Source organism: Prosopis cineraria, unplaced genomic scaffold (assembly GCF_029017545.1).
Source record: "Prosopis cineraria cultivar Desert tree isolate PC_DT_omini unplaced genomic scaffold, ASM2901754v1 PC12, whole genome shotgun sequence".
NCBI lineage: Eukaryota > Viridiplantae > Streptophyta > Magnoliopsida > Fabales > Fabaceae > Prosopis > Prosopis cineraria.
In genome coordinates, this window is record NW_026555343.1 from 38,658,949 (window position 1) to 38,685,165 (window position 26,217).

General features: G+C 30.9%; 3 protein-coding genes across 4 annotated transcripts; 2 read left to right on the top strand and 1 right to left on the bottom strand.

The window, feature by feature from the left end:
* Positions 1 to 10,032: 10,032 nt before the first annotated feature.
* LOC129289336 (LOB domain-containing protein 22) lies at positions 10,033 to 10,782 on the bottom strand. The gene has a single exon (XM_054926096.1). It carries the CDS (start codon positions 10,780 to 10,782, stop codon positions 10,033 to 10,035), a length of 750 nt encoding a protein of 249 aa, XP_054782071.1.
* Positions 10,783 to 14,428: 3,646 nt separating this feature from the next.
* On the top strand, positions 14,429 to 20,375 carry LOC129288491 (chaperonin CPN60-like 2, mitochondrial). 2 transcript variants are annotated; one of them, XM_054925100.1, is made up of 17 exons: positions 14,429 to 14,586; positions 14,880 to 15,011; positions 15,359 to 15,518; positions 16,058 to 16,233; positions 16,761 to 16,856; positions 16,944 to 17,048; positions 17,527 to 17,613; positions 17,719 to 17,808; positions 17,897 to 17,977; positions 18,146 to 18,214; positions 18,291 to 18,368; positions 18,708 to 18,803; positions 18,886 to 18,985; positions 19,122 to 19,225; positions 19,307 to 19,412; positions 19,763 to 19,841; positions 19,965 to 20,375. In XM_054925100.1, the coding sequence occupies exons 1-17, from the start codon at positions 14,527 to 14,529 to the stop codon at positions 20,068 to 20,070; spliced, it is 1,725 nt and encodes a 574-aa protein (XP_054781075.1). In that variant the 5' UTR covers positions 14,429 to 14,526; the 3' UTR covers positions 20,071 to 20,375. The 2 variants fall into 2 exon arrangements, with proteins under 2 accessions (XP_054781075.1, XP_054781076.1); XM_054925101.1 differs by having other exon boundaries at positions 14,478 to 14,586; positions 14,906 to 15,011.
* A 1,096-nt stretch (positions 20,376 to 21,471) lies between these two features.
* Positions 21,472 to 25,014, top strand: LOC129289444 (DNA replication complex GINS protein SLD5). The gene is made up of 6 exons (XM_054926217.1): positions 21,472 to 21,840; positions 22,632 to 22,754; positions 23,059 to 23,139; positions 23,241 to 23,352; positions 24,540 to 24,630; positions 24,708 to 25,014. The coding sequence occupies exons 1-6, from the start codon at positions 21,664 to 21,666 to the stop codon at positions 24,802 to 24,804; spliced, it is 681 nt and encodes a 226-aa protein (XP_054782192.1). The 5' UTR covers positions 21,472 to 21,663; the 3' UTR covers positions 24,805 to 25,014.
* Positions 25,015 to 26,217: the final 1,203 nt, after the last annotated feature.

Here is a 26,217-nt window from a genome sequence, read left to right on the forward strand (position 1 = left end):
CTAGTTAATTTAGACCATTTCTCATTTACCATATATATGGTTTTAATTTGTTCAAAGACTTGGGAATATAGGCAAGCGTGACACGGAAAGTAGGCCAACAAATAATAAGTTGATCTTTTATTTAATTTGCTGTTTCAGAAGAAAATGTAATGAAAATAAAATAAAATACTATGATATACTAGCATATAAAACTTTACAACTTATGATGCAGTCCCAATATATACTCTCCTTGTTCAATATTATAAAGTACTTTTATATGATTAAATCATATTCCCTAATGAGTTAATTCATTGTCTTTAATTAAAATTACAATTTATTTTTATATTTACTCATATTTAATAGGATGTCTATCTTAGTTAATTGTCTCATATTTTCTCCTCCTATTTACTCAAATCATAATATGTTACTTAGGGCAAATTGCCATTGAGACAAACATTCTAGTAGGAAACTTTTTAAATGAAATATTTTAAGTTGAATGAGTAGTATCAGATACTAAATTCTTTTCAAACTTATATGAAACGATGCCTTTTTTTACATAATTTTTAAAAAAATAAAGTTCTGATACCATATAGACAATTATCAACTTTTAACGATGTCTTTTTTACATAAAATTCAGATGAAATCAAACTTTGATATCACTTGTTTAGAATGTGAAGCAAAAACCTAGATATGATATTGATTCCAATGCATAGAAACTTTGAATGAACATATTGATATTTTATCTATACAGAAAAGAAATAAAAATATTATGAAAAATTTAATAGGCTTCAAATATTTAAAGAAATATGTTTATGGTAACTTCACTTTTTCATTGGAGTTGTTCCATCAAATCTTGCCCTCCTTTAAAGGATAGTATATTGGTCTATGTATTTTGAGTATCAAATGGAAGCTACCTCAAATTTTGACAGCCTTTCACACAAACTATAACTTATGAGTGGCCATTTAATTAGGAGATTTCAAATAGGGTTCACATGTTAAGACATTGCATTTTTCTTATTTTTGCATCCATTCTCTCATTGCATTTTCATCCTTGTAGAATGATCACTCTCACAAGTGGACGAGATCAAGTAATAAATAATTAATAGTTCAAAAAATAGATAAAATAGATGATTTGATTAGAATATAAAAAATAAAAATGAAAATAAATCAAGAAAATGATGATGATAAAAATATAATCACTTGAAACGTTGAGAATTAGGATACATCCTCTAGGTTACTAGTTTTCTACTATTTGAGTTGACTCTTTAATTAAATATTATAGTGACAATTATTTCTAAAATGTTCTAATATTCTCTCAAATTGTTAGTCCCTTTTTAATTAGCATTAAATTTATTTCCACAATACCCAAATAACTAATTAAATCATGAAACTATAGTTTAAGTTACCATAAATTTTTATAACTATCTATAGCCCAGTTATTTATATCTATTATATTTGTTTAGATTTAGATTCTCTCTTTACCTCTCAATTCATCAAAATTACCTATAGATTTAATTAAATGATGGTCAGTTAAATCAATATGAAGAACAATAGATTTAAATATAATTAAAAAAAGAAAAAATATTCATGAATATAAATGCAAAGAGTTAAAACAAAGAAAATAAAAAATAGTCTCCTAGTTGGGCTACATCCCTACCTGAATGTTTAGAAACATATAATAAAATTAAATAACATCGTTCTAAAATTTTTAGTTATGAAAAATGATCACACAAAAAATTAAGGAGTAGAAAAGAAAAAATTATGATTTATAGAACTCATCAATAAGATCTTACTTTTAGCCTTTAAAATGCTTTTACGGGCTTCAAATATTTCAAAGAAAGTTCTTAAGATACTTAGATAAGTGATTGGATACCTTTCCTCTTAATGGAGGGGATTATTTATAGTTAAAGTGAAGGCTCCTCCTTTTATTTCTAGTTGATGTAGGGTATGTCTCTTTCTTTTTGTGAATTCCATGTCTCCCGCATCTCCTCTTTCATTACTATTTTAAGCATATATATGTATATACAATGAGATTTCAAATGATAACGTCATTCCTCTTTTACACACACATATATAGCAAAATTATTTCTCATCCTATAATTAAATGATAAGAGGAAAATATATAAATATTAATTAAATAGATATGAAATCTTAATAAATATAATCAAAGCCAAACCAATATCTATACCTATTTAATTATAAAATATACACCTATCACATAACCTACTTTTTTGTAATTATGAGCATAAGTTTAAAAGAAGAATCTATCTTAAAAAATTAGTCTATTAGGTGAAAAAGTCATTAAACTTATAAACTAAACTTCACTTGTGACTTATGAAGCTCCTTGGTATGAACTGATCATAACAATGCCAATGCTATGATAAGTAGTTGAGATAGGCCTCTCAATGAAAGTATATTAACATTATGAGAACAATCCAAAAGAGGAGCCATACTAAGAGACTAGTCTATTGGGCAGAAGAATTTTTTGAACTTATAAATCACATTTCACTTGTAAAGCTCCTTGATTGTGACTCATAATATACTCCATCAATTTAGAATAATTATAAGGCAATTTTAACTAATTTATATATATTCTCAAAAAATTGGTTAATGATGCTTAAAATTATACATTCTTTTCAAATTTACCTTATTTAATAGAACATCTTAATTAAAAAAAATTTCACATGTAGAAAAATCATATTAATTATACTTTGAAATACTCAAAAAGCACAATCCATTAATGCAAGCAACATAACACTGTTCACAAGTTAGGTTATATAAAGTATGCTTTCTCAAATGTTAAATTAAAAGTCATGTTTTGAAAGAAGTTTATTCTAAATATAGATCATTTTACATGAATTTTTGGAATATCAAATGACTTGATTCAAAAATGCCCTTCTTTCACTATCGACTCCTTCAAACTCTCTTACCTTAATAGATCCTCTCTTGCACTTAACTCCAAATTCAAACTCAATATCACCATGAGAAACCATAACAAGAAGGTCACCTTTGAGTTTGAAATGATCTCAATTTCGGTAATCCTCAGTGCTATTGACATCGACAATGGGAGATTACTGTCATTTGACTATGGCAAGAAGAACAAGTGTAAGATCACCCTTACTAATTCACTTTCTTATTACATACTCCTGAGTAATCATGGGATTAAACCTTAAACGAATTACCATACCATAGTTAACCATTTCAAAACACTTTAAATATCAAGTTGTATTCTTTTGCAAATTTAGAATCCCAAGTTTTCAAATCATCAGAGGGACATTAATAAATCTAATTAAGTGTTTAAAATAAATGCGGAAGCATAGGATGCCATTTTACACCAAAAGTATTGCAAGAAAATTGTGAAAAACAAGACATCAAGAAATAAAGGTGGGCACCATGGCAGGGCATGTATGCACCGTAGCATGCTTCTCTTAGTGTAACATGTTGTAACACGCTGCACAGAATTGACAGCAATGCTGTTGTCAAATGGGCCAACTTTCGGTATACCTTATTTCTTTGTCTAATGTTTGACTGACACTATAGTTAAATAGCACCAAAATTAATAAAAACTAAATTTTGCAGCAAAGCACAACCTAGGTCGTCTCCCTAATAGTCAACAGAGTAATTATTTAAATTATAATTATAAAAAGGTAAATAATGGTGGGATTTTTTTATACTGAAATTAATTAAAAAAAGTAAATTAAAATTAAATAATCAAAACAAGTTCAATTGAGAAAATTATCAAGCACAAGTAGCACAATCAATCATAATCCAATCACCTAAATTTAATATTTCTTGTCCACAAAATAAATTAATTTTATTTAACTTTATTATTCTAGTTTCATCATATATTTCTCAAATTATCATTCAAGAATTAAACAATAAATTAGGTTATTGATTAATTGAAATCTCCCTCAACCTACAACTTAACAACTATTCTAAGTTAACCATACTAGAAATAAAGCATGGATAATCACCTAAGTCAGAGCAAATTACTCTTACGATGCTATATCAATAAGCAAAACTTTAGATAAAATTTATAACTCAAAAATCATGTAATAAAACTACCCTAAACAATAATAGTAATTAAAACATAAAATTCAAAGGTAGAGTGAAGAAGAGTAAATTAGAATAAAACTAAAATAAAATCTTTCTTAAATATCAAAGACTCTGATTAAAATTTAAGATTATGGTTTGTGATTGATCACACTAACAATTTAGCTCTTCATAAAACTAAAAACCAGATAGCACTGCACCAGAAAATGAGGGACCATCACTCATGAACTGTTCTTCGCCGCTAACTGTTTCTTTTCTCCTGTCCCAGTCGTTCCTCTCCTCTGTGGCTTGCTTTACACACACACACACACACACACTGTGTTACGTCTCTCTTTCTTTATTTTCTAATGAAACCTAATAATTTATTAAAAATATTAAATTACCCTAAAGAACCCTAATTGAAAACTATACTAAATAATCCAAAATAAATTCAAACAAAATTTTAAAGATTTGATTCTTGAATTGATATCCAAGTATGCTCATATTCTTCTTATCCAAAATAATTTTTATCAATATCTTTCAAATTGAGTCTAAAAAAATTTGCACAAATAAGATAAAATTAAATAGCAACTATCCAAAAATATTAAAGATATTATTTATATATTAAAATCAAAGATTTATTTAATTAAAATCCAAAAATTGAATATTGGCTGATAAAATCAAATAATATCTAATTAAACTTAATTAGTCTCAAATACATATTTAAAAGTCTAAATTAAAAGGATAAAAATATATAAAATTATCATTTATCACTGACTGAGGCAATCTAGGTGTTTATAGAAAATGCTTTTTATAACCTAGCTAGTGGCATGGGTTTTTCTCCCAAATAATTTTACTGAAGGAAGTTGGATACTCGAATATATTTTCTCAACTTTTCACACTTTTTCACATAACAAGAGTGTCCAAAACCTTACACATGTACCAAAAGCTACTATTAACACTTAGACCATACTCAATGAACTTAGGATCACCTGTGCAACACACCACATACACACACTGACAACAAAATCTTATTTTGACTTCTCAACCCCTTTAATACTTAAAATAGGAGGGGGAGGTTTAACTTTGCATTTAATTTCTTAACTCTAATTACCTCAATATCATATTTTCCTCTCTATTAGCACTAGTATCTTTGGCCCTATTCCAAATAACCAATTTTCTCATACAACAATTCCAGGGCCCAAAATACAACAGTTACGGCATGCAAATAACATAGTACAAGTATAGCAAAATGCAATCCCTAGTTGGTAAATATCATCATAAATTACACATTAATAATAAAATGAGGCTATATAGTAAGAATGTCAATCCCTATGCCTCAAAAGCTTTCTCTTTATCTACACATGAGTTAGAGCCTATAAAATATTAAGAAAGAGAGGTGAGTACAATCAATTAGTAATTAAGGTTTCTCTACCCTATACAATTAGATATTAATTGACATTTTTTAAAACAAAACATGTATAATGCATACAATCACAAATTTCATAAATCTCAAGTTATATTTGTATAAATTCATATTATCATAATATCCTTATTTTTTCACAAATTCATATCACAAGGCACATTGCCATAAACTAGCAACTATATGATAATGGCCTAATCAAATATCACAATGCACATTGTTATAATAATAACAACCATGTGATAATAGCACAATCAAATATCACAACTTGTCACAAACTTAACAATTATGTGACACGTCAGATAATGTGCATGATCGAACTAACTTTATATGCTCTTTATACCCATTGAAATCATGGGCTATAAATCAAATAGGGTTCTTTTCATGTGAATGGACTATTCAAGCTCACCAATTGTGAGGAGCAACTCGACTAAGTTACTACTCTTACTCTTGGACTATGACTTTCTCCATTTTTAAATCTCTGAGATGTCGTAAATCTTAAGCTAGTCTCCTCAGGGAACAAGAAAAGATAGCTAAGTTTGAGTTTCTCAACAAATAATGAGATGGTCTCTCGACAAACATTGAGACAATGGCTACCTCCCAATCTAATAGTTAGTAACTAGACTAGCTTTCGATTTTAATGATAAGCAGCCAATACCATATGAATTTTATCACTACTCCCCATTAGGCGAACTCTCACTAATATGATCATACAAATGACTCATACTCACATATTCACATGTTTACAATTCATAATAGCAAGCTCATTTATAGATATTCTTCAAGTTATAACATGTGAGCATAATGTGCAAATCCATGCCATTTTGTCAACATAATCAACATATATTTTCACATATCAACATTACTCCATACACATATACCATCACATATTCCCTCATTCTCATATCACAATCATCATTATCAATTAGTTGTTATAAATTTCTCATTATCATGATATAACATATGATTTTGTTCATGCTATCCTCGTATCATAATTTACAAAATCACCATAGCCTCAATTGTACTTTATAAAACATGTTACATAATGGAAATTAGGAATTTCAACTATCCATATTGAAAACATATCACATAGGAATTCAAATAATCAATTGACACACAACTACACAAAATATATTCCTCCAGTTACCTTAAACCTTTAAGTGGTCGAAGGTTTACCTCTCATAAATATTTTTAAAAATTGACCTCAAGCCATTCTGTGCAAGGGATGATTAATCAAGTCCATAATCATCAATGTTATCATTTACAATATCTTAATTTCCTATTTCAATATTTTAATATTCCAACGCCCTTGTGTCCAACATTTACGCTCAACCATTGGGCTCATTAACTCACTTGAGTTCCCACGAGCTTTATTAAATTCTCAAACCATCATAATGGCTCCCAATAAACTCCAACTTCTCTATTTATTTTAAAATTTTGGGCATTAATGCCTTCCTAGCTATCAAAACTTGTAAACTCATAAATCTTAAGTTTATATACCTTAAACAATTCTTATTCATTTTATTTAGGTCAATCGGTTTAGATCTATAGTCTCAAAGGTTTGAAAATCACTTCTACCATCAAGCTCTAACTTTCAAAATTGTTATAAGGAAGAGAAAGGAAAATTAGGGGTTGAGAAACTTACCTTAAATGATTGAAAGCTCCAAAATGCTCACAAAGCTTCAAATCTTCAATCTTTAGTAGAGCCCTTAGTGTTCTTCTTTGTTCTCTTGCTTAAACCTCTATTCTCTCTTTGTTTTTTAAACTAAAACTAGACCTTATTATTGTCAAATTTAGCCTGTACACCGTGGTGCATGTCACACGTGCCATGGCATATGGTATAGAGCTCCTCTTCACATTTATGCAACGTGCTATGGTATATGATATACATCCATTTCTCTTTATTTTTCTCCCATTTTGTGGTCTAAGTGTCCTAATCTACTCTAAACTCAATTCTAGGGCTGAAACCAAAACTCAAAACATTCATTAATTCTCTATAACCACATGCCACATTAATTAACTAAATCAACCTCATTTAACTTTGCTAATTTGAGGTTAATTTTCTAGGATGCTACAAACAATGCTCTTGAGGGCTTTGATTGTGGGCAATGGTATAGTGTTGGATGGTGAATCTGCTAGCTAATTTAAGGTTGATTTGCAGAGCAAAAATAGATTGGACTTGAAGGTGAACTTGGACATGAAGGTGAACTTGGACATGAAGGTGAAGCCAAAGATGGAAAGATTGATCACACCAAAGGTAGGACTTCAAGCTTCTTGTGAAGGAATCAGGGCTATTGTTTCGACCGCCAAGAAGAAGTTGACAATGGCAATGACTTCTAACACCAAGTACAAGGTTGACGTTAGGTTCAAGATTTGGAAATGGTACAGCAGATAAAGATTGCTACCAGAGGAAATTGTGAAGTTCTTTTTCCCCCTCTTATTTTTGTGCCCAATTTGACAAATTCTGTTTTCAATCCTCTTTGTGTGAATATTTAATAGTATATTATGCAAAAATTGAAGAATGAGAGTAGATAATCTTTTGTTTATGGTGTGAAAATAATTTGGCCTGATATAAATATTATTGTCTAAATTAATATATTATTTTTTATTTTTACTATTAATTTCGTAATTAAAATATTATAAGTCTATAATTTTTAAGTCATAAGGTATGGTAAATAAGATGATAAGAAACGATTCTTTAAATCATTTATTGAGTTGTGACCATAATTTATTGCATTTACTATAATTTATTAAGTTCATTTAAGGGAAGTTAAATATTTAAAGTGATATTCTACCAAAAAAATATATTTACTGTGGTAGCTCCCAAAGACTTATATAGTTATTTTTTATTGTGCGTTGATACTTTAAATTGCTTGACATATTTGTGTTAGTGTTGTATTTGATATCAATGTGCACCGATATTTTTTCAATATACATATAAAAGGTATGAACATGTTATTTTTAATTTTTCATATGTATTCTGTACTTCTAGATTATAAATCTATCTTTTGAAGTTGTTACTTCAAGATTTTTTAAGATTAAATTCTGATCAAGGTTGCAATAGTAATCTTTGAAAAAAATATAATTTTTTGTTTCTAAACTTTTCCTCAATTATCAATTCATCAATTTCTAAATGTTGACGTGTAATAATACAATACTTATAATTTTTTGATGATGAACAACTCAATTCTTATATTTTTTTTGTATTTGATATAATTCAATTATTATAATTTCTTAACATACTAAATCACAAGGATGAACTGAGCTATGTTAAGTTCAAGTTTAAAAATTAAATCAATAATTGAGAGAAATTCTAAGGTATAAAAGTTATTTACCTCTTAATCTTTTTATTCATAATATCTTTTTATCATTTTCCTTTAAATAAAAGATTTTTTTTTTTTTTTTGCCCAAAAAATATTTTTTTTATAAAATAAGTTTCTTATGTTCCCAAAAATTAAATATTTTATTTTTTGCTAATATATTTTACTATTAAATTAAAATACTTCATGGTTTTAGGTTGTAAATTGTTTGCAGATTTTTTTATTATATTTTGTTATCTTCTATATGACATGGAAAAACTAATATATTTAAAGCAAAAGGATTAATTTGTTTTAGAAAATAATCTTTTTAGAAATGATTAAAAAATAAATATTATGTTTGATTAAATAAAAAGGTAGGAACGAAGTTTCTTTGGCACAAAGAAAGACCCATACAAGAATAATTTTCAATTTTCTATCCAACTCTATACATTATAGGATTAAAGGGTAATAATTTTCAATTTTTCATCTTAACGGATGTTAAGCCATTAAAAGAGTTCATCATGCTCATGCAAAATTTTGTTAACTTAAGAATATTGAACATTTCTATTGAAAATAATTCTTGAACATTTTTGTTCTTTAACCCTATCTTGTATTTTTTAAAAATAAAAGTATCAATGTATCATAATTGTAATTTGTACATTATAGGTTATTTTAATTTGTTCAATTGGATTGGATTTGTATCATAATTAATTGGAGATGCAAATATACTAATCGATGCTAAAGCTCAATCTTCCTGTCACACACATATTATCATTTAATTTTGTGATAACATTTTTTTTTGGAGCCTGATTGTGATAACATTTAAAGAAACTTTAATTTTGATGCTTTCACAGTACAACTTGCACCACTATTTATTGATCGATAATCATAAACTGAATGATCATGGAAATTAATTAACTAGATCTAGCATCTCGTACGTGTTGCTTAGGGATCCATTTTAAACTCTAAAATTTGAATTTAATCAGAGAATGAAGAATCAATGAAAGTAAAAGGTTGATTTTGCCCAGAAACTAAAACAATGTTGTCCCCAAATAAACCCATATTTTAGGGGCTAGTGTTATATTAACCTGGATGTTGCATAACCTATATATTTTCTGAACCAAATTTGAAGAAGACCAATGCGTTAAAGCACAAATTTTAAAATGAAATTGAAGGAAAATTTCAAATAAATTGCAAAACTTTGTGTTCCTTAATTTAAAACTAACGATGATAAAACACACAATACACCTGCAACATTATTATTCCACTAATAATAATAATAATAATTCTTGAGGTAATTCAAAACCTGTCATCACGATGAATGTCAAGCATAGATGACGACGAAGACTTATGATCACTATACAATTCATCACCCACATAACCACTATGTTCATCCCCATTCTTAGTGCTGTTCTGCAACGACAAGGACGACAAAGACATTGAATCCTGGGCAATACAATAATTAACATCGTCTCGCAAATCACTAGGAACATTATTATTGTTATTACCATGATGTTCCTTATTCACTACCATCATATTCATCGGCCCTTGTTGTTGAATGTATTGATAATGAGAAACCGGTGATGGTACTGGCGCAATAATATTAATATTAGGGCTACACAATCTGGAAGGATCGGGAGAAGAATCGACAACCTCGTGATAATGAGAATGACGATGAGTTTGAGCACGAAACACAGCGAGCTGCTGAAGAACAAGTTCAAGTTCGGCCTCATGGTACTGAATTTGGGCTACTAGGTCTTGAATGTGCCTTAAACATCCTCCAACAGGGTCGGTGGCACGCATGTCAGACTGATAAATGATGGTTCTCATGGCTTCGTTGCGGCGGGGAGGGTCAAGGTTTTCGATGATTCTGGTGATGTTACGGACACCAAACAATTTATGAGCGTTGAGGAATTGACGTTGTCGATCGTGAGGGAAATAAGGTGCGAGAATACAGTCAGGAGCACACTTCTTACGTTGGTACTTACAAGCAGCACAGGCCTGATTATTGGTGATGATGGTGTTATTGTTGGTGTTGCGAACGTTCATGGCAGAGCGAAGAAGGTTTTAGGGTTTCAGAGAGAAAGAAGGAGAGAGCGTCTCCGGCGGGGAAGGCTGAGGATGAGGAAGAAGAAGATCAGAGATGGATCTCCTGAAATTTCTGGGCTTTGTTGAAGACAAACCTCTCAGAGAGATAATTGTGTGGGAATAATACAATTATAATGAGAGAGAGATTCAGAGGGACAGATTGATTGGCTGGTTATTGCTTTGTTTGTTTATATTATTATATGCTTTGTGTCATTATTACTTATAAATAGCATTTTTCTTTTCTCACACTTCTGAAAATGGGATAAATTTAGGCACACAATATTCTTTTATTAAGGGAAAGCACAATAATTAATTAATTAAAGACACATATATTTTAATTATGACCGTTAAAATAAAATAAAAAAAGTTTCTCAAATTCTATATAATCACAAGTTATCTTTTTTTGCTAACGTTTATAATCACAAATTATCGCTCAAGTTTGTAACTAATTCGATTTGATGTTTTCATTGTTTGAGATCATATATATTATAAAAAAATATTTTAAATTTGTTACCAGGTCTCTATAAGTAAAAAAAAAAAAAAACAACAACAACATAACAAGTAATATATAATATCCGGCTTCCCCATATTCCCCTCCAAGACTCCAATTGGGTCTAGTAGAAAAGGTTAAATGACTTATAATGTAATGAATCAATATTTAAATTTATTTGGAAGAGATATTTACATTTAATCAGTACTCTAATTTGCAATTTGATTGCTTTCACTAGACGGACACGTGTGCAAATTTTTTTTTTTTTTAACTATTCGTAGTTTTTTCTATAAGGCACTCTTGAGAAAACTTTAAAATTTGTTAACTATATTTAAAAATTTAAGAAAAAATTACAATGAAGTCCTAGAAAAAGGACTCAATGACAGCTAGGTTTCTAACAAAAATTTTTAAAAGAACAAGTTGCAGATATTGATTTAAAAAATTACGTTTATTTGCAATTGAAACCCTGAAATTTATTTGTTTTTATTTTTTTGAGCCTAGTTACCATTAATTCCATCTTTTAAGAAATAAGTATACACATTTTAATAATATATTTCCTTTCTCCAACATTTAATAGGAGTAAAAGAAAGACTTGTAATAAAATATTAATAACATGCTTTATAAACATGACTAAAATATCATTCTTTTTCCATCTTATAAATAGTAAACAGGACTAATGGGAGTATTTTTATGGTTGTTAACTCTCTCTCTCTGTTTTTTTTTTTCATTTTTTAATTGTATTTAATGATTTGTTATCCAAAACCCAATTTCTTAACAACTGGGTTTGTAGAAACTAGAAAGGGTGTGTTTGGATTTTAATTGAAAAAAATTGATTAAGGAAAAAATTGATTATTAGAATGTGATGGTGTTTGGATAAATTTTTAAAAATTGATTATGATATTGATTTTTTAAAATGGAACAAATTTTAGCTTATTCCAAATGGAGTTTTGGAAATCAAATGGAGTTTGGGAAAATTGGGGTGTTTGGATAAAAATTTTTAAAACCATGATTTTGAACCCAAAATTGATTCTAAATGAGTATCCAAACAGGCCCAAAGCTTGCTGGGTCATCTAACTGGTAATCAAACAAGCTGTATTAATTGAATAATTAAATAAATATTTTTTGGTAAAAATTAAATGACATAAATATTTTAATAACAATACTATATATATTCTTTTTTTTTTTCCTTCTCAATTCTCATTCGCGGTTTTTTTTTTTTTTTTGAGATGGACGTAAGACAGAATTCTAAAGCGCCTTTCTAATTATTTATAGAAATATTTGTCAAAGAACGGATACATAATATTTTAATATTTAATATAAGAAGAGAAGCAAATTAAACTCAATTTTTTTAAAGTCTTCTGTCTAATATAATTAATCACCTGAAATTGCAGTTTGAGTTCCTTGCGATCCGTTCAGTTTCCAACTAAACTATCAATTTGTTACGGGCTTTTATCAGTTTTTAATATTTCATTGAGTTTCAGATATTATCATCAATTAACGGCTTGTCAATTTTTAAATTGAATTTAATAAAGTTGACTTTCGTTTCCAAAAAAGAAAAATTAGTTGAATCAGCCATTTTTTTTTGAACCAAAGTATCAACCATGTTTAAAGTAAATAGAAAAGTAAACTTATTTAAACAAAAAACCAAGGATTGCATTTTTATTATCACATTAAACTTTATCAATGAGTTTCAGGCCCAAAAAAACAAAAGCAAAATAATGAGTTGCCGAATTTTATTCAGACAGAAAAGATTCTCCCACTTCTCAGCCTTTTTTATTGACAAAGGAAGTCTATTACATACTACCACAGAAATGGGCCGAGAAATCACATCATGAAGTATTCAAGTTTAGAAATATACATGCGTGTGTGTGACGAAGAAAGTCAATATATCAAATATCAAATATCAATCTAGGGCATATATTGGTTGTCCAAAAGAGCTGATTGAGTACTGTGTGGCAGGCAATGTAGATACAAGAGAATGAATTATGAATGGAATATAATTTGTTTCTTTTTTTTTTTTTGGGGGGGGGGTGGAGAATGAATGGGATAGAATGGTTATTAATTTTAATATATTTTTTTTATGTATAATATGTCACTACAATGCTAAACACATGTGGTTTTCTCTTTTATGGGATTTTCTTGATTAGCATAAAGCGTAGACTGTATTAATTAAATATTATATGCTAAAATTCAAATTCTATCTACTTGCTATGACATGATATTATTAATTTAAATTTTAATATTATGAATTTAAAAAAAATTTTCTTTTCACATCTTATTAACTAAAAATAAAATTGAAGGAGTGAAGGGATCTTATAATGTAATGAACTAAATTTCAAATCTCCAGTCTAATACATTAATGTACTGTATTTCTAATAAACCTTAATATTTCAATTCTTATTAAAAAAGTGCGCACATTTAATATAGTGTTTTGAATAAAAATACTTGTAATTATTGTTATCAAACTCTTGAGTTGACTCTATGAATTTATCATTTTTATATTTTTAATTTATAAAATTGTGTTAATTTACTTATAAATTCGAACTAGATAAAATTCAATTAAATTTATAAGATGACTCTATGAGTTTATTATTTTTACGTTTCTAACTTATAAAATCATATTAATTTATTTATAAATTCATAGAACAAGATAAATATAAATTATGTAGAATTTGATTTGTAGAAATAGTAGAATCTAGTTTAATAAAAAAAATAAAACTAAAAAAAACTAAATTAATAAAAGAAAAAAAACAAAAAATACCTACAATAAATTGTCCAATTTTAAAATTTCTATATTGAGTATGATAATTTTATAAATATAGATAGATTTAATTTTAATGATTTATATTTAAAATATATTTAAATTAAATTATAGTTATATTTATATTTTAATTATTTAATTATACACTTTGAAAGGTTTTTATTAACAAAAGCGATCCAAATCTAGATTTTGAGTTTATATTTTTATAATAAATTTACTTAAAGTTACGAATTTAACAACCAGCAACAATGTTGGACTGCTGGAAATACAGTTTTTGTTTTTGTTTTTGTTTTTTAAAAAAACATCGGATAATTCTAGGTGACGAAACGAAAAGAAAAGAGAAAACAGGAGGCACCTAAACCCTCCCTAAAGCCCTATTGATATAGTTGCACTTGCTGGTGGTGGCCATTCTTTCCGTTCCTTTGCTTCATTGCATTCATTTTTCGATCTGGCAATGCATCGAGTAGCTTCCAAACTAGCTTCCTCCTTCAGCTCCTCCTCTTCCAAAAGGCTTGTAAGAATCTCCCCTTCTTTCTCCAGTTTTATCTATTTCATTTGCGTCTCAATTTTTTCAACTCCTGGTCACTCTCCCTTCCAAAACTACAGATTGAGTCTTTCTTGTCTTCTCGTTCTTATCATTTGAGATTCTATTAAAATGGTTAGATTTTCGTTTCTGGGCGATCATAGAATGTATTTCTTCAATATTGTTTACTAAAACTAGCGCTCTTGTTTAGTTGGGCTGATGATTTCTGGATGGATCATGTGTTAGTCTGTTTTTTCCCTTAATTCTTAATTTTAATTGAGCAGGTGTATAATCGGATTTTATCCAACAGAAATTATGTGGCCAAAGATATCAACTTTGGAATTGGGGCTCGTGCCGCTATGCTCCAAGGGGTTTCTGAGGTTGCAGCGGCTGTAAAAGTAACAATGGGACCTAAGGTACTGTTTTTATCTTTATTTTTTATTTTTTCTATGGGTGCAACCAAATGTATTGTTTTTGGATCAATGGTTCTTCTCTGTTCAAGCTAGTTGTGGTGGTGACTGTTGTAGTAAACTCTGGTGGTCATTATGTATGTGTTACGAATCTGAAACCTTTTTGATAGCTAGGGGGTGTGCCCTTATTATTTGCGCCTCCGAATGAATAACTTTTCAATTTTTTATGCCAGTTAGAGGCTAAAAGCTAGTGCCAAAAGTTGTTAGTAGCCGTAGATGATAACATTTTAAAGAAGAATTCGAAATGATCAGGAGCGAATCTCATTTCATTTCATTTTGAATGATTGGTTTAGGGTCGCCATGTAATCATTGAGAAAAGTCATGGAAAACTCAAGATTACAAAGGATGGAGTGACCGTTGCCAAAAGTGTCAAATTTGAAGACAAGGCCAAAAATCTTGGTGCTGATCTTGTGAAGCAGGTGGCTAAGGCTACCAATACTGCTGCTGGCGATGGTGATTACTTTTCTTAGAAATTTTGTTCTTAAATAAATATACTATGATGTGAAATGGGAGATTGTTTTTATTCAATATTTACCTGCAGGCATAAATAATTGGCTTTACAATGCCTTAATGCTTTAGTGACTAAATAAATCAGTTAAACACTTTGGCAGCTCTTTGGTAGCCAGAAATTGAAATCACTGCTATTTCATCCGAATTACTGAACACTTATCCATGAAATAGTTTTAGTCCATGAAAATTACCTTTTTCATAACTTGCTTAAGTGATCTAAAGCTATAGATCAAATGTGAGAAAGAAGTTTTAATAGAAGATTATATGCAACTGCAGTTGTCACTCTTACCTCAACATTTTTCATAACGGTATAAACTTTGAAAATGAATCTCTTAAATGTTTTTAATCCCTTTCTTAACTCTGGGAGCGAAACAGGGACAAGTTTTCTGGTCACCTGTGGTTTACCTATTCCCTTGACAGGCGATATGTAGCTAATGTTTGACGCCTTCTGATATTACAAGGCCTGTGTTCTCTATTTCCAGGTACAACTTGTGCGACTGTTCTTACTCAGGCTATACTCACAGAAGGTTGCAAAGCAATTGCTGCTGGTGTAAATGTCATGGATTTGCGAAACGGCATAAATAAAGCAGTTGATGCTGTAATTACTGATTTGAAAAGCAGAGCATTAATGATTAGCACGCAAGAAGAAATAACCCAGGTGCTAGTGATTCTCAAACAAACTTTTTTTCTGCTAGTTTAATTTTGATTAAGAAAATTATTATGGAGTCTATGCTTGTGTACTTTGTTACTATCATCAACTTTGAGGACATATACATTGGATGCTTTGGCAGTGGACAAGATATATAAGCTTCTAAAGCTTGTTACTGATAAATTTGATTTGCACACCTTTTTTCCCTCTTCCTTCCTTTTGTTTTGTTTTGTTTGTTTGTTTTTTTTTTGTTTTTTTTGTTTGCTTGTTTAAATTCAGCTCCTTTATCTGCATGTTCTGGTTTTATGGCTCTACATCCCCATCCCAGAAATAGAAGCTCTTTGCTATTATGTTCTGCATATGACAATTTTATGCTTACTATTGCTTCTTGTCGTTTCTATTTTCTCAAGATTGGATGAGCTTACTGTGTATGTTGACTATGGGAATTACTAGATAACTTAAAACAGCTATTCTCTGTAGTAGTTTATTTATTTATTATATTTGTTGTGCATCTATTTCCTATCCATGATTATTAGGTTGGAACTATATCTGCTAATGGAGAGCGTGATATTGGAGAACTTATTGCAAGAGCAATGGAGAAAGTTGGAAAGGAGGGAGTCATTACTGTTGCTGTAAGATTCTTTGCCCTTTTTTCTTGGTGCATTTAAAGCTGGGGAAATTTGAGGCCAGATTATTAAAACTATGGTTAAACACTGCAGGATGGGAACACTTTGCATAATGAGTTGGAAGTGGTAGAAGGAATGAAGCTGGCCAGAGGCTATATATCTCCTTATTTTATTACTGATCATATGACCCAGAAATGTGTAAGTTCAGATTCAACATGTAGCTGCTAACATCTTTGCCAGAAACTCTCAAATTGTTGAACTTATATGTTGTTTATACTTTTATTATAGTTTTGCTGAAAAGCATTTGGTCATGGCATATTTGGGACAGAATTCTTCATTGTCTTCTCTTAATTATTGAGTCCCGTTTGTCAGATGTAAAGTTAATTCCTCCAGAAGATAGGCCTTTGTTAATCTTATCTTGCTATCATTTGATCCTGTGGTATAGAATAAGGATGCAAGATTCTAGCTTATTCCTGCTGAAGGTTAATTTACAGATATTGCTAAAGATCTTCCAGCATTTATTGTTTTTTAATGACTACACGTCCTTATTTTTGGCTATCATAAGCTCTTTGTTTATTCAATTGTATATGATGTAAATAAAAAGCTTCTTTCAACTTGATTTAGTAAATTGGATTGAGTTTCATGATCAGTTGAATTGTAATTTTCATTTTGTTAGGAATTGGAGCACCCCCTTATACTTATCCATGAGAAGAAAATATCAGACATGAGCTCACTGGTGAAAATATTGGAGCTAGCAATGGAGGTGGCTGAGAAAATCATAGAATGTGTTGATTTGCAAATTTAATTTTGGTAAAATAATAGTTTAGAATCTTCTTATTCTTTAGTTTTCTATTTGAATTTTGAACAGAAACATAGGCCGCTTCTTGTTGTTGCGGAGGATGTTGAGAGTGATGCTTTGGCTATGCTCATACTCAACAAGCATCGTGCTGGGCTTAAGGTGATTATGTGTCAATTTGTACTGTATCCCACTGAGAACTTTTTGTATCTACTGGCTTTCCATATTCATGAAATTTCTTTTATTTTAGGTTTGTGCTATAAAAGCTCCTGGTTTTGGCGAAAACAGAAAAGCTAGTTTAGATGATCTAAGCATTCTTACTGGAGGAGAGGTGAATATTCTACCCTCACATTTATTTTTTAGATACCGTACGGTTGATCTGTTTAGTGGATTTCCCCCCTCAAGTTTTTGATAAAGATTAAGGAATTGCTTCACCAAGGTCTAGCAGGTTGGAATAGATTATGCGTTAGTTGAATATTAATAACGTGTTCAAAAGCAGGTCATTGCAGAAGAACATGGTTTGACCCTTGATAAAGTCCGGCTAGAAATGCTTGGTTCTGCTAAAAAGGTTTGTGGCTAGAAGCAATACGAGGAATCTTATGTACCTTGGACAACAAATGCCCAACTAATTTAAGGTGCAACAGGTTACTGTTTCTCTTGATGATACTATTATTCTACATGGTGGTGGGGATAAGAAGCTCATTGAAGATAGATGTGAGCAGGTATGATGGCTCACAAAATGTTGTTTTCTTTAAATAGTGCGAGATTTTTACTTGTACTTTCACCTAAATGATCTTCTATATGTATTCGTTACTTGCCCTGCTAAATAATTGAAGTGTTGCTAAGAAGTTACAAGGCTTAGGTGTGTCAGCCACAAACAGAAGTGACGCTATCTGATAGCAGTAAAATATCACCTATACTTTGATTATATGGTCTTCCAGATTTAACTGTTTCCTCTTTGATTAGATATACTTCATTCCCTCTTCATAACTTGAAGATGCCCACTTGTTTTTTTTGGCTGTTCATTTCATGATGTTTAAATTGTGAATGTCATTTTATAGCTCAGGGAAGCAATTGAAAAGAGCACTGCCACATTTGATAAAGAGAAAGCACAGGAACGACTATCAAAGCTATCTGGCGGTGTAGCTATTTTCAAGGTTTGTCGCATAGCCTTATACTCTCTGTCATAATAAACATGTTTACTTTTTCTCACATGGAAATGGAACCAAACTTTCTCAGGTTGGAGGATCTAGTGAAGCAGAAGTTGGGGAAAGGAAAGATAGGGTGACTGATGCTTTAAATGCTACCAGAGCAGCCGTGGAGGAGGGAATTGTGCCAGGTGAGTCATTTTTGTTTCTTGCTGTTTGATCAAAAAGTAGGGAGGGAGAGCCATGTAGCATATGCTGTTTTTTCTTGTTCACTTTCTCAAAATATTTTACCATTTGTTTTGGTTAATATATATATTTTTTAATCAGGTGGTGGAGTTGCTCTCTTATATGCCAGCAAAATATTGGACAACCTTCAAACCCAAAGCGAGGATGAGAAAAGAGGAGTAGAGATAATTCAGAATGCACTTAAGGTTGTTTCTTCGGCTAAACAATTCCTCTTTTGGGGCATTCTAGATTAAATCATTACTGATTAATCATGTTGGTCACTGCAGGCACCTGCATTCACAATAACTTCTAATGCTGGTTTTGATGGTGCCTTAGTTACCGGGAAATTGTTGGAACAAGACGATGACAAGTTTGGTTTTGATGCCGCTAAAGGTTTGTACTCTCACTTGTTTCAAACGTGAAGCCCTAATATGGTTAGAACTTTCTCCTGTTAGCATTCTGTGCAACCATTTTCAGAATCAAGAGACATCTTGTTCAGTTGCCCGTTCTCACATTTGAATTAATTATGTTGGTTTAACTGCTTGTTTAAGGACATTGGCACAACCCTGTTGTTGTTATGATGCTGCTTTACTGTTTGCAATCTAAAGTCATATATTGGCATGCAATATGATTTTTTTTTTTTTTTAGTGGTTATACACTTGTGCTGGGCAGCTAGAGTTGTTTTGAAGTCATTATTTGTTGCTTTTGGTAATTAAAGGTTATGGTGCTGATTGCTGAAGCAGGTACTTATGTTGACATGGTGAAGTCTGGAATTATAGATCCTCTTAAAGTTGTTAGAACAGCCTTGGTTGATGCTGCCAGGTGAAATTTCGTCAGTGCATAGCCATCTTTTCCACATACTCATCTTTATGCCACCCACCCACACGCACACTCTCTCTTATAAAATATTTAGATTTGATTAAACTTTATTGTTTGTAAATGCAGTGTGTCATTACTGTTGACAACAACTGAAGCAGCCGTGGTGGACGATCCGACTGACTCAAATAAACCTCCCAAACGTGTGGCAGATATGGATGAGTTGGACATCTAACTTGTGTAAAACCCATTTTTGCCTGAGCTTCTCTCTCTCTCTCTCTCTCTCTCTCTCTATCTCTTTCCCCCTTCGAGGAAGAGTTGCTAGCTCTAAGCCTGCCTTGGAGATCAAAATCTCTGATATTTTAGAAAGCCAGGGGATCCATTCTTGATTTTTTCGTGGAAATTTCTCCCCACTCATTTTGAACCCATAACTGTAAACGGAAAAGTGGAAAACCTCTGTATCCACCATGTGTTGTCGCAAATAGATTTAATGATTGAGTCCACAGTAAGCATGATATAATAATATTATATTAGCGGAAATTTCTGTGTTTTTTTTTTAAGGACATGAATTTTGTTCTTGAGATAAAAAGGAGTGAATTTGTTTGCTATACTAGCTAAAAAAAAATTGTCCATAAAGTATATATACAAACATATTTACCGTTTATATAATGTGGTATTTATAGTTATTTCAAATTTTCATTTGTTCTACAAAATATAAAAATAAAAGCTATATTCATTGATCAATAGATTGTATATTATTCTTGAAATTTAAAGTTTGTGTACATTTTTATATTTTTCAACGTATTAACAAAATAGATTATGCGCTGGTCAAAAAAACAAAATAGATTATGCAAACGAAAAGAGAGGTACTTAAGCTTATGTACTTGTTATACTTATTTTTAATTAAATTATATTAAGTGGATTTGCTTGCCGATATTTTCTTCTAATTATTCCCTTTGTCCTTTTATAGTGTCTCTAATTAAATTTTGTATATTAATAAATGTTTGTTATTAAGTTGAATTTATATAAAAATATAATAATTTTTAATTTTATCTCTAATAATATTATAATTAATATTATAATGATGGTAGAGAAAACATTCAATTAATAATCTATTTTATTTTTTAAAATGAAGATATAATTATTTAATTATTTAAAAATATCATTATCATCTCTTATATTCAAGGACAAAATAAGTTGTTAAAAAATATTTTATATATAAGGATGGAGGAAGTAGCTCTTATTATCAGTATTTTTAATTAATATTTAGATTTAACATCCATTTATTTTAATTATTTGATTGAAAATAAGTGCAATAAGTAATTATGCATTAATCCAGAGCTCAGCAAATCTTTGGGCCAAAAACAAAAAAAAGAAGAACAACAACAAATCTGGCCTGTTTCTAGCCTACTGTTGATTTTTTTTTTTCCCGCTATAATTGGAGACACATTTTTGGGCGGGGCATTGCATTTTTCTGTTGGGGTTAAAAAGATGTTGACAATTTGAGGCCCACGACCACGAGGAAGAAAAGGAAAATTTTCATTAAATTATGATACATTAAAACAACCTTGCACGAATTACACGGCAGAAATGAGACTTTTAACTTTTGTAGTTTGATTAAAAAATAGAAGGAACTTTTTGATTTTTTTGACCACCAAAAAATAGAAGGAACATATTATGATCTGTTTAATTGTTTTTTTTAAATGCTATTTCTCCCTCTATTTTGGCGCCAAATAAAACAGCAAGTACCCTAGCAACATAATACATATCATCATCAAATCCCCAAAGGAGAAGAAGAAAGAAGGTCTGGAAGTGGGAGATTGGATCAATGGCTTCGAGTCAGGTAGAAGGATTATCGCTTCCTATGGACGATTATGAGACCTTGCTTTCCACCACTGACGTTGAGCTGCTCAAGAGAGTATGGCGTAACGAGAAGGCGGCTCCCGAAATTCTTCGTTTCGAGACCGGTCTGATTGACCGCATTAAAGAGCAGATCCAACTAATGGTATTCCCAAACCCTACTATCTTTATTTGATTATTTAAAACTTTGAATTTTAAGCAGAAATTATCCTTATTTTGGGTGTCAAGCCGGGTCTGTTCCTAAAGCTGAAATTTTCAAAATTGTTAAGTTGATTCTGTTATTTTCAGAACCTGCGGGGACAAGAATGAAAATTCGTTAGAACTAGTTTTTGTACCATGGGAGTTATCAGAGGGGCCTCTCAGGAAACCAATGTACAATTGCTCCTCTGGTAGTCTGGTAACTCTAAAGTTGAGTTTGCATATAGTTTCCAATCGATGTTTTTTTTTCTTTGCTTATGATTAATCTCAATCAAAAGGGCATTTTCGTGCATGAATTTTCTCCTCTGCAGTGGAAAGTTTGAAATACGTCTTAGATGGTGTTGTCACTGTTAAAGGCAGTGTATTTTCCTGATGAATCTGGTGTTTTTGAATTGTTGATGCTCTTTTACTTTCCTCGAGCAAATTAGTTTACAGCTCGTTACTTGAAATGTTAAGCATATTGAGTTTAAATCTCCAAGTATTAGTGGGTGCAGAGTTACTACCCAAAAGCAATAAAGCCATTGCATACTTCGGTGTCGGTGCTTTAATGCTTAGTCATTTGACAAAAGTGTGCTATAATTTTCTTATTTTTTAGGAGCTGATTTGTACACTAAATGATTTACGGGACTAAACCTGAATGGGTTTAACAATTCAAGGATTGCATTGTCAGTTTACTCCTTTTATTCAACCGTAAACTTTTGGAGCTCATTCCCCACCCCCTCCTTTCATTTTGGGCAGGAAGAAACAGTGGAGGAGAAATCAGCCGCTGGCGTTGATCCCCTTTCAATATCTCTCTATCAGATGGACTTGGATAGAGCCCAGTTTTTACTTAGATCGTACCTCCGGATTCGCATTCAGAAGGTGGCATTCAGCTATTTTCTCGCTTTTTGAGAATGGGATTTTGTGGGTGTCATGTGGCAATTGATCTTTGTTCATATGGTTAGAATAAATCTAAACTTACAGTGATACCCCTTTTATTTTTGCTGGTTGAATATCTTTTTCCCTATCATTTCTAGCTATATTGGAGGTGTTGAGTTAACTAGGATTCCTCCAGCAATAATTGTAGACATATTTGAAGACATGTCAGCCAGAATATTGACCGAGCTCATTGTTGTAGTCATTAGATTGTATTTTATTTGATGTTATAACCAAATTTTCATTGCAGATTGAAAAATTCGTCTTCCACATTGCGAAAACTGATGAACTTTGGAATAAGCTGTCTAAAGAAGAGAAAATTTTCGCTAGAAGGAAAGGCAATTTCTTCTCTTTTTTCCCTTTCAATTTCATTTCAATATGTGAACTGAAAGCATATCTTTTATTTGGGTTTCTGAATAAGTTTTTCGTTGCAGGTGTACTGAAGATCTAAAACAACACTTGGAGGATAGTGTTCTATCAAAGCTGCCCGAAAATTATCAATCTTTCCAGAAGCAATCTGTAATAAGTGAAGAGGACGACATGAGTAATCTAAAATTCTTATAAGCTGGTTTATGTTTTTGTCATCTATATGTTATCCCTTTAAGATCCATTTTGTGCGTGAATCATGATTGTATATCTGTCAAAGTTGCTTTGCCTGAAAATTATCAGTTAGTGCCAGGATATAGTTGCATAGGGGATGTGGATAGTATATATCTTGTATGTTAGCTGGGATGATTAAATCTTGTATCTCAGCAAATACTTTCAAAGGATAGGAATGGGATAAATTGACCGAGGGTATTCAACTCATAGTTTGAGGTTATACTTCGCATAGTTTGAGGTTATACTTCGCAGTCCTTTTGTTGTCCTTTTGCTTGTAGCAGCTTTGCTTCTGGAGTGCAAATAACTATATCTCTAGATGAGATTCTGGATTCAAATGTCACTTCTTTCCTTCTTTCTTCTCATCGTTTAGTCATTTACTTGTTACATACAATATTTGGGAATATGCTTTTAATATGTGCACATACCCCTTGTATTGATCATTCCTTCATTGTCATAAATCTTGTGATACTGCAGAGCTATGCTGATGGTTCTAATGAGGTTTTAAACGATATTAAATGCATCTTAGCCTAGTAACTTCTCTTTATTGTAATAATGCTATATGCAGTCCATGAGAGCAGCGGAAATTTGTCCCAAGATTGAGCTTTCATGTCATTATGCCTCTTAGATTATTGTTCATTTAATTAAACAGTGATTAGCACTTTAGATTGGTGCGATCTTATAATTAATGTGTGCTTTTGGTCTCCAACAAAAAATTAAATTTGCAGCGTAAATCTAGGGAAATCTGTCTCATATAGGTTTTGAAATGAATTCTGTGACAGACTATTCCATCACAAAATAGGAACATTGCAAACTTTTTGACAGACGGAAAATTTTCCATCTCAAATTTTCTGTTTTGTTGTAGTTATGTATAACCACTAAGGGCTTTTGCTACGGGTCTATCTTATTTGTAATGTTCTTTTTGGCAAAATTCATTGAGCTGTTTCGTGTTAGGAAAAATTCTGGGGCTATATTTGTTTTTCCACTGAAGTTTATATATCAGATATTGTGGATGTGGATTGTTCCCGTTGAGAATCATGTTCATTTGACAGGGACTTCTTCCTCAGTCTCCCCTTTTGTTTTTCTTGTGCTAATGGAAACATTTAATGAGACCTTTTCTTTTGTACGTTTCAGTTCCAGAACCAACACTAGACACATTTGTAGTGTGCAGAAGCAAAGAGTATCTCACAGGCATCCAGCTTGAGGATGGGCCAGTTGATGACAGGCAATTACATATATTTGCTTGGTTTTATTCTTCTGATTGCAAAATTGAGAAATTAATTCACTGAGTTGAAATGGCAGGTCGATGCTGTTTGAGATGGAGCCCGGTGTCCTGCACTTCATATGTTATAAGTCTATAAAGGCACTTGTGGAGAGCGGGAAAATTGAACTTCTCTGATACTTTCATGCTGTGGGAGACAATGTTTATATGAGATGTTTTCTACTATATGCCCCCCTCGTAATTCTCGAGTTTCTTAAAGCTTCATTTTATATGGCCGTATGCCTGTCCTATAATATGATGCGGGAATATATGTGATCCTTGTTGGGATGTATTTAATGCATCATTTACTACCAAGACTGAAATCTTAATCAATTACTTAAAAATAAAGTACAGGAAGAATGACACTTTTTTTTTTCTGAATTGCAAATTTTTTTTTTTTGAATTGCAAAGGCTAGCTAATTAGTTAAAAACAAAATGTTACTTCCATCTTAAATTATAAAATACTTTTAAATAAAATCATGTTTACTAATAAAGTTTTTTAAATAAATTCTACGATATTTAATATTTTATTTATTAATGAATATTAAAGAGATTGAGGGAATATAATGGGAAATATAATATTTGAAAAGTATTATTAATGAAATTTTATTTTTATAAAAGTATCTTATCTTTTAAAATTTTAATTTTTTTAAAAAAATGTTTTATAAATTCGGAGAAAGGGAGCATAAAGTAACAATGTTATTACAGACAATGAGCCAGATAAGTGGACAAACCACTTCTGTCATACAACAATGAGTTCACACATCTTTTAGGAATATAAAAAATAATTGAAGCTTGAAGAGGATAATCATAAGACATCTTGGAGAGAAAATTTGCACATTGGTTTGCTTATCGAGAAGCATAAGACAGCACTATATACTATATCTGTGTATTCAGTCATGGCCATCTGAACTTTATATATTTCTAGATAAAAGGGATGGATGTGAGTCAATCCTCTACAAATTAGGTTTATAGCTTCTAATTGTAATGAGTCAAGGCAGATGTAAATCTTCCTTAATCCCAGATCTTTGCAAATGTCCATACTAGTTTTGAACACGGATCCAATTCCATTCTATGAAAGCTCTCCCTCCTATTAAATACAAGTCACCAAACAAAAGTACAAAATTAATTCATCATTTATGAGAACTACAATTTATTTTCTGCTTATGGAGGAGACATTTTCCATTTTTCGTATGGGTACGTACGAAGTACCCATAAGTGATGGTGGATTTATAATTCGAAGCTCACGTAGTTATATGTTCAGATAAAATTAATGATGAACCAAAATGATGAATATTCCAATCCAGTTACATTAATTTGTTCATGATGATCAAAGTTGTTACCATCTTTCATTCACTAACAGACACACAGGTTCAATAGATATTTGAACAGAAAATGAAAATGCCCCTTAGGGCAATTTCCTTGTCCTTGCATTTCATTCATGAAAATCATATCCTCGCATACTTCCTTCAATTTTATATAGTTTATATAGGGCATTTTCTTGAAGAAATTGATTATCTCTTTTACAAGTCATCTTGCATAAAAAATATA

Bases quoted from the DNA above. Each gene is read 5' to 3' on its own strand.
- LOC129289336 (XM_054926096.1), bottom strand. From the start codon at position 10,782: ATGAACGTTCGCAACACCAACAATAACACCATCATCACCAATAATCAG.
- LOC129288491 (XM_054925100.1), top strand. From the start codon at position 14,527: ATGCATCGAGTAGCTTCCAAACTAGCTTCCTCCTTCAGCTCCTCCTCT. The intron at 15,519-16,057 runs GTGATTACTTTT...CTCTATTTCCAG, and splicing joins CAATACTGCTGCTGGCGATG to GTACAACTTGTGCGACTGTT. The intron at 17,049-17,526 runs GTAAGTTCAGAT...TCATTTTGTTAG, and splicing joins ATCATATGACCCAGAAATGT to GAATTGGAGCACCCCCTTAT.
- LOC129289444 (XM_054926217.1), top strand. From the start codon at position 21,664: ATGGCTTCGAGTCAGGTAGAAGGATTATCGCTTCCTATGGACGATTAT. The intron at 22,755-23,058 runs GTGGCATTCAGC...TTTTCATTGCAG, and splicing joins TCCGGATTCGCATTCAGAAG to ATTGAAAAATTCGTCTTCCA. The intron at 23,353-24,539 runs GTAATCTAAAAT...TGTACGTTTCAG, and splicing joins AAGTGAAGAGGACGACATGA to TTCCAGAACCAACACTAGAC.